The 7199-nt window shown below is 30.9% G+C and overlaps 1 protein-coding gene across 1 annotated transcript; it reads right to left on the reverse strand.

Moving 5' to 3' along the window:
- Positions 1-1519: 1519 nt before the first annotated feature.
- LOC134281127 (uncharacterized) lies at positions 1520-7193 on the reverse strand. Its single transcript, XM_062763594.1, has 10 exons — positions 7120-7193; positions 6911-6994; positions 6357-6470; positions 4089-4293; positions 3862-4011; positions 3016-3098; positions 2785-2855; positions 2349-2449; positions 1915-2158; positions 1520-1820 (listed from the first exon to the last, which is right to left on the reverse strand). The coding sequence occupies exons 3-10, from the start codon at positions 6468-6470 to the stop codon at positions 1721-1723; spliced, it is 1068 nt and encodes a 355-aa protein (XP_062619578.1). The 5' UTR covers positions 6911-6994; positions 7120-7193; the 3' UTR covers positions 1520-1720.
- Between the last annotated feature and the right edge of the window lie 6 nt (positions 7194-7199).

A 7199-nucleotide genomic window follows, 5' to 3' on the forward strand; every position in this document is an offset into this window, starting at 1 on the left:
TTGTTATAATCAGGAAGAACGTAAGAACAATAGCAAACGGAAATTCGGAAATGATTGATAAAAAGATTCTTTAAAACATTTTAATGACAGATTATATAAGATTCTGTTATTCGGAAAAAAACTTCGCGCCCCATAAAAGTCCCGGAAATGTGTGGAAAACTATCTCACATTTTTATTTTTTCTTTATCCAAACACCATAAAATAAACCTTACAAGCATTCAATTTCCACTCGTTTATTTTCATCATAACATCGGCAATTAAAATATGTAAACTGATAAATCTAAACTTGAATTCACTGAAACATCAGTAATATTTTTTTGGCAAAAGAATTTAAATAGATGATTTTGATATAGGAATGACTGTACTTCTAGGCCAAATAATTCGACTAACCTAGTTTATGACAGTTTACGCTTTTTTATATTTCGCTTCACAAAATAAAGTGTAAACTGACTCAAATCAGATAATAATCAGATAATACTGGAATACTTTGGCCAAAAAGTATAGTAATTTTTTATTATTTTATTTTAAAATGATCATTAAACAACTATGGGTATATAATTGGGTTGCTTTTATATTGCTATTAGTATCAAAATGTCGCACAAAAATATAACTATAGTGATGGAAATGATGGGAAGTGAGGGGATCTAAAAACTAAAGTAAAGTCTAGCAGTGATATCGTTTGTTTACATGCAGTAAGATTGAATGCTAAAACCACAAAAAAAATACCATTAGAGTTTCTAACCCCCACAGTTGACTTTATAATACATGAAAATAGAAAAAATGTCTACAAACATTAAAAGCTATATTACCCCACTTGAATCGAAATCTTATTTTTGTGTAAAGCATGAAGCCAAAAGATGGTTCGTGGTCCTAGTTTTTGTTGGACCTGATTGTTTAAGGTTACAAAAGAGATGAATTACTCCTCAGAATGGTTTGAATCAATAGTTCGTGAGGTAGAATGAAACAAAGACTTCACTTTCTTTCACAAATGTTAATGATAATTCATAGATTGCAAAATAATGAACATTAGAAAATGTTAAAATGCACACACAGGTGAAAAAACGTCTTTAAATGACTAACATTCGAATAACACAGTATTATTTTACACAGTAGTATTTTATGTAGTAACCCATAAATGCATTAAATGCAACTCATTGAGCTGATTGGTGGATTTGTGTTCCTCACTGAACAGACGTCACAAAAAATATTTTCCTCGACCTGATGGGATTCTCGTGATGCTTTTCCCGCGCACATTCGCAGATCCAGGATAAACGTCAGTCCATCATAAATATGCATGAGAATATCGTGTTCTTTTTCCGACCAGTACTTTGTTAATACCGAATAATATTTCGTCGAATTAGCAAGAATGCTTCACTTTTGATAGCTTATCATACTTCAGAAATTTTTGTTCGGTTTCAGCTGTGGAAAAATACTGTTTAACACGGCATACATATCTTTAAAAATACAATGAAAGACACTAACATTTAAAGACGAAAAAGTTTTTTTTTTCATATTTTAGTTTTATGTATACATGAATAATTTGAATAATTAGATATCAGAAAAATGCTTTTGAATCTGTTGATATCATTGGTTTACCATGTTCACCACTCAATTGTTTACGGGAAATACGAAGAATATGAAATGTCAATATAGACATTAACACTTGAAATCATTGATGTTATACCGCGCTACATTATCGAAGAATTCTTTACAAAAAGGGTCAAGCTTGTAGATCATGTACATTTTCACGGCACCTCACATCATAAGTCTCTCTTGTTGATATATTCAGCAACGTCATCTTCGATAATATCACTCTATACCTACCAAGAAGAGATAGAAAAGCATCAGTAAAAGTTAATCGAAATAAAACACATTATAGCCAAAAGGAATAGGAGAATGGACTTTAAAACATACATTTGTTCGCCCATTCGTATAAGTATTGTCGATTTTGAATTCTTTTCGAATGCTTTAATAATTTTCTCATTTTCCGTCTTTGAAAAACGTTTCCATTGACCATTTTCGGTTTTCCATTCCCAGGAAAAATCACTTTTATCTTTGTCACAATCTAGATCATCTACGGATTCGGAATGGACTCTCTGTTTACCATCCACTGTAATTTCTCTTTTAACAAATGACTCGAGTTGTTTTTCTGTTCTTGCTATTTAACAAATGGACAGGCAGGATTAGCAAACGTTTCATTTAAAAGTCAGTTTTACTGATAAGAAACGAATTTAATGCAAGATATTTTACATAAGTACTATATATGAATTAACATTATTTAACTTTTCTTGATTGTTTTCATTGTTTTTATATGAAAAAATGTATTTTAAATTTTTCCTTCTTTTTACCTTGTGTTTTATTTTTGACACCAAAATCTTCCTCACTGGTATGTTTCAAAACATTTTCGCACTTATGAGATGAGACGACTCTGCTTACGTCAAAAGGATCACTAAAATACATGAGTGTTAAAGAATTTTTGAGACAAAAAAGTAGTAAATTCATTTTTTTCTGTTTAATCAACTATTGTATTCGAGGACTTAATACTATAAACTACTATGAGCATTTTAGAGCGATGCAGTTTGCCTTTTTGTCCTAAAATTCAGTTCCTTTCATCAAGCAAGAAGTAATTTTACTGATTTTATGACGACAAAAATGAAAAATTTTCTCCACTGGATAATTATGAAATATTACCAATATTCATTGGTAGAAACATCCTCTCGTCACCAATAAAAGGTGGAATTACTTATTGTCTGAATATTATGTTAATTTTCATGAAACACCTACCAGACTTCAATATCAAATTTTCCATTATGACCGAATCTGTAATTGCTTTTGTTTCCATTTGGCCAGCGAACCTAAAGAAATTTGAAAATGTAAACGTAAATTGAAGTCATTTTTTCAGTTAAAGCATTAATAAAACAATTAATACTTATTGATGCTTTTATCAACAGATATAACTAATGAAATTACAAGTGATGTTTTAATTGTTCTGAAATGACAAAATTTTCAACTTACATAGACCACGTCATCTTTCACCCTATAAACAGCTCCAATATTACCTATACCACCATCCTGGTTTCCCCATTTCCAATCTGGACCTATTTTCAAAAAATCGCAATTATTCAATTTTGCACCAAACTAATTGAAAATGGATCTGAAATAGCCAATATGATCTTTATTTTAAGTAAGAAGCAGCTTTTTTAGACAGAAAACAAAAGCTGATTTTATGACGACAAAAATGAAAAATTACTGAATAATTATGAAATATTACCAATATTCATTTGTAGAAATACCCTCAAGAAATGCCATATATATATAAATTAATTAATAAGCTGTTTATAGGGTGAAAAATGACGTGGTCTACGTAAGTTGAAAATTTTATCATTCCAGAACAATTGTCTTCGTGAGCAATAATTAACAAGGCGAGCAGTAGAGCGCTCACTTCCAATTATATATTTCGCGAATAACGGACTTCTGTGAGAAGCATTAACTTTTACAGTTGATGGTTTACTTTGACATTTAAACCTGCATCGTATAGGGGTACAGAATTGATAACAGATAAAGAAACCTTTCAAGAGGTCATGAGTATGATGTTAAGATATAAAAGCTGAGGACCGGAATTTGAGAGTAAGGTGGTTTTTGGTGTCTACAAGGACAACTTATCTGAGCTTTGAAATAACCCATTATTCAAACGTCAGTCAAACGTTGAGATAAATATTCATTTCGTAAAAGAGCTCCCGCACCTTTACCTAGTGTAAAAATAAGCCGTCAAGTTTAAAAATCAGCGCTCCTTGCAAAAGTCCAATTGGAGGTAACGGGCTCACATATTAGAGAAATCTAGGCAATTTTATAAAATTTTACCTCTTTTAACAACACAACCAACAGCAATGTCTTCTCTCCTTAGTATTCGAGGTTCATCACAAACAATGACGGCGCTCTGCTTCTGATCATTGGGATTATATTCATATGGAAATCTCATAGTATTGTCCCATTCAACGTACATCCATCCATCTGTAGATAAAACAAAACATTTCAATTCAGAAAATCAGAAAAGAAATCTTATTTTGTCGAAATTAAACATTTCTGACCTCGATCCCAGTGTCCTATTATAGTGCCTAATCCATCGGAGTTCTGATTGTTATAGGTCCAACGTGGACCTCTTCGTACCCTCGTCCCTGGTGGAGGTAGTCTTTCATCACGTTCAGTATACTGGTAGTGTTCCAAGTGCTCTTCATTTAGATATACATTCATTTCATATATACGTCTATTGTTTAAAATCTCCACCACATCTTCCTTATTTGAGAAGCAATTATATAATATATAAATATACAACTTTATACTACATATAGGCATAATCTATGGAGATAATTAATACGAATAAACACTAGTTTACCTGTAGTTGTAAAAATAACAAAAATGCTATTCAGTAGTTTTAAACGTAACCAATCAAAATGAGCCTATGAATTAGAAAAAAATTGAAATAATTTCCCAGCAGGCACACAACATTGAATAAACTTTGAATCAACGTTGTTTTTCTATGTTGATTCAACATTGATTTTATGTTAGATTTTGAAAATTTGTATCAACGTTGAAGTCTTAACATTGAATCAACATTGACAATCAACGTTGATTATATGTTGAAAAACAGTTGATTCAACATTTATTCAATTATTCATTTTGGAAAGGGGTGCCATATAGTAATAATATACTTACTAGTATTTAAAATTTCTACCGTTTTATTGCACGGTTGCTAAGATGAAGGGATGGCGACCCTCTGATAAGACAGAACTTTCACAGTACAAAATAGTAATACTACTCCCAGTTTTCTTAATCAGTTTCCTGAGACCTCTGTGTAGTTAATTTGATGAGATCAAACATACGATGGAAACATTACTTTCTATTTCTTTTGCAAATTTCTTTGTAATTGTTTTATCATATTTAACAATAAAACATTTAAATCCAACATCAAATGCCTTATAAATTGAATAACTTGTATCTTTTTAAGTACCATTTTAAAAATAGTTTAATATTTCGAGTACTTAATACAGTATTTTCATTAGAATGACTTTTTTTTCACATGAAGAAATATTTAGAAGAAAGATAACTCCTCATCACAGATATATTTTTTTCTTACAACTACGTACAACATTGTGATTTTCTGACTTAGGAAACATCGCTCCATGATGTTTTCTAACATTATTTAAATAGGTATGATAGTAAGTATTATTTTATATGCACCTCATATATTATATTTAATGTTGTGGTAATAAATCGTTACTCTTTCTATTCCCTGTGTTCAATTTCTTCATTTCATGATCTGCGCATAAAAATCATTTCTGAAAAAAATAAGCAGCGCTTTATACTTCAAACTATTTTCCATGTGGCTCTAATGTTATTCTTGTTTATGAAATATAAAACTTTCTAAGGTGAAATTTATAGCAGAGGGTCGGGACCCCTTAAATGAAATCTTACGGTATATATATCACTATATGAAAAAAAAATTATATATTGTAAACAGTAAGTGTTTAATTTCCTATCAATAGTTAATTGTGTTACAATAATTTTCACCAAAATGCATTTTATAAATTAATCATGTTACAAAACCCGAGCATTTACAAACGTTTTGTATTTTCACATGTGGTCATGAAATAGTCCAGAACATGAAACCATTCCAAGGTAAGATGCAAATCTTTTACGGTACAACTTTTGATGCACCAGATATGCATTTCGACAAATTATGTCTCTTCAATGTTACTAGTATTCTGACATGCCGAAATGTTTTCTTTAAAGAGTATTTTTCATTAAATCTTGGTGTAGAGTCCTGAGGGTTGTATTATGCTGTCTTTTTGAATATTTTCCGGATGTCCTACTGCGTATACTCTTGATTTGTACTTTGGCAAATTCGTATCGAATTCATATTTATCATTGAATGTGTAAAATTCCCATATTTACCATCCTTGTTAGTTATAATAGTTAGTAATGATATACGGTAGTGCGACTTTGTCAAGTCCGACCTCGTTATGGTCCGACATGCAGTGTTATAGTCCGACACTATTATAGTCCAAATTATCTATCAGCGAAAAATAGAATTGGCCCGCTCAGCGAAGATCCGACGTTGAATCAATGTTGACAATTCAACTCAATTTGAATTCAATGTTGATTAAACGTTAAATTTCAACGTTGAAAAGTCAATGTTGAATCAATATTGTATCTAGATTTATCAACGTCGAAACCCAACTTCACCTAATATTCAACGTTTAAACAACGTTGTGTGCCTGCTGGGTTATTATTTACATTTCAATACTGAATGTTAATTATGCATTTGCCTGTATTTGAAAATAGGTCATATTACTTACCAAGTCCCTTTCTGTAACGACATGCTGAAATCTTGTAGAAAATACTTCGGATCTCACGTCATCAATAGTGCAGGTAGTAGGCGGCACCTCCCCGAGAATGTCCCCAGCAATCATCTATAAATAAGAAAAGCGTTTATTTTTTTTAATCTGGTAAGGAATAAACCGAAAACAAAATTCCACGTTTGCACAAAAACAACAATTAAACAGTCTAAGTAAACATTTGATTGAAGTAAGGGTACTATACCATGTTTAATGAATATTTTGCGAATTGTGTGGTTTCTTCATAATTTAGTATTTGTCCTCCTCGAGATCCATAGGCAACCCAGTAAGCACTGTTAGTGGTATAAAAATGATCTGTTTGTTGAGTGTACAGTGTTGACTAATATGTCTTATTATTGATGATTTATATGCTTAATGAACTGAGATATTTTCGAGTTAATACAATTAAGTTAGATCATTATATTTCAAGCAAACAAACAATATATGATCTTTGTAATTAGTTAATAATAGTTTGTTTTGTGAAAATGCGTTAAAAAAAACAAACATAAAAATACAATGTTTGGATCATTTCCGACAGGTATGCACGTAATTGGATTGTTAATTCCAATTTGCCTCACTAAATCCAAAAGTTGAATATTCTGAAAAAAAATCTTATATTTATTAATTAAAATTGATAAGATATACATTTAAAAACGAATGCTATTTTATGCCATTTTTTAAACATTTGAGTGAAGTGCCTCTAAATAAAAAGTTATTTTGTAACCTGATCTTCTTCATTTTCAGAAACACGATTTTCTGAATCTGAGTCTGTCGAGGAAGTAGCTTTGCCGTCAGAAATAAGTA

The sequence above is a fragment of the Saccostrea cucullata genome, unplaced genomic scaffold (assembly GCF_032062105.1).
Source record: "Saccostrea cucullata isolate Sc308-1 unplaced genomic scaffold, CSIRO_AGI_Scuc_v1 ctg8898, whole genome shotgun sequence".
Taxonomy (NCBI): domain Eukaryota; kingdom Metazoa; phylum Mollusca; class Bivalvia; order Ostreida; family Ostreidae; genus Saccostrea; species Saccostrea cuccullata.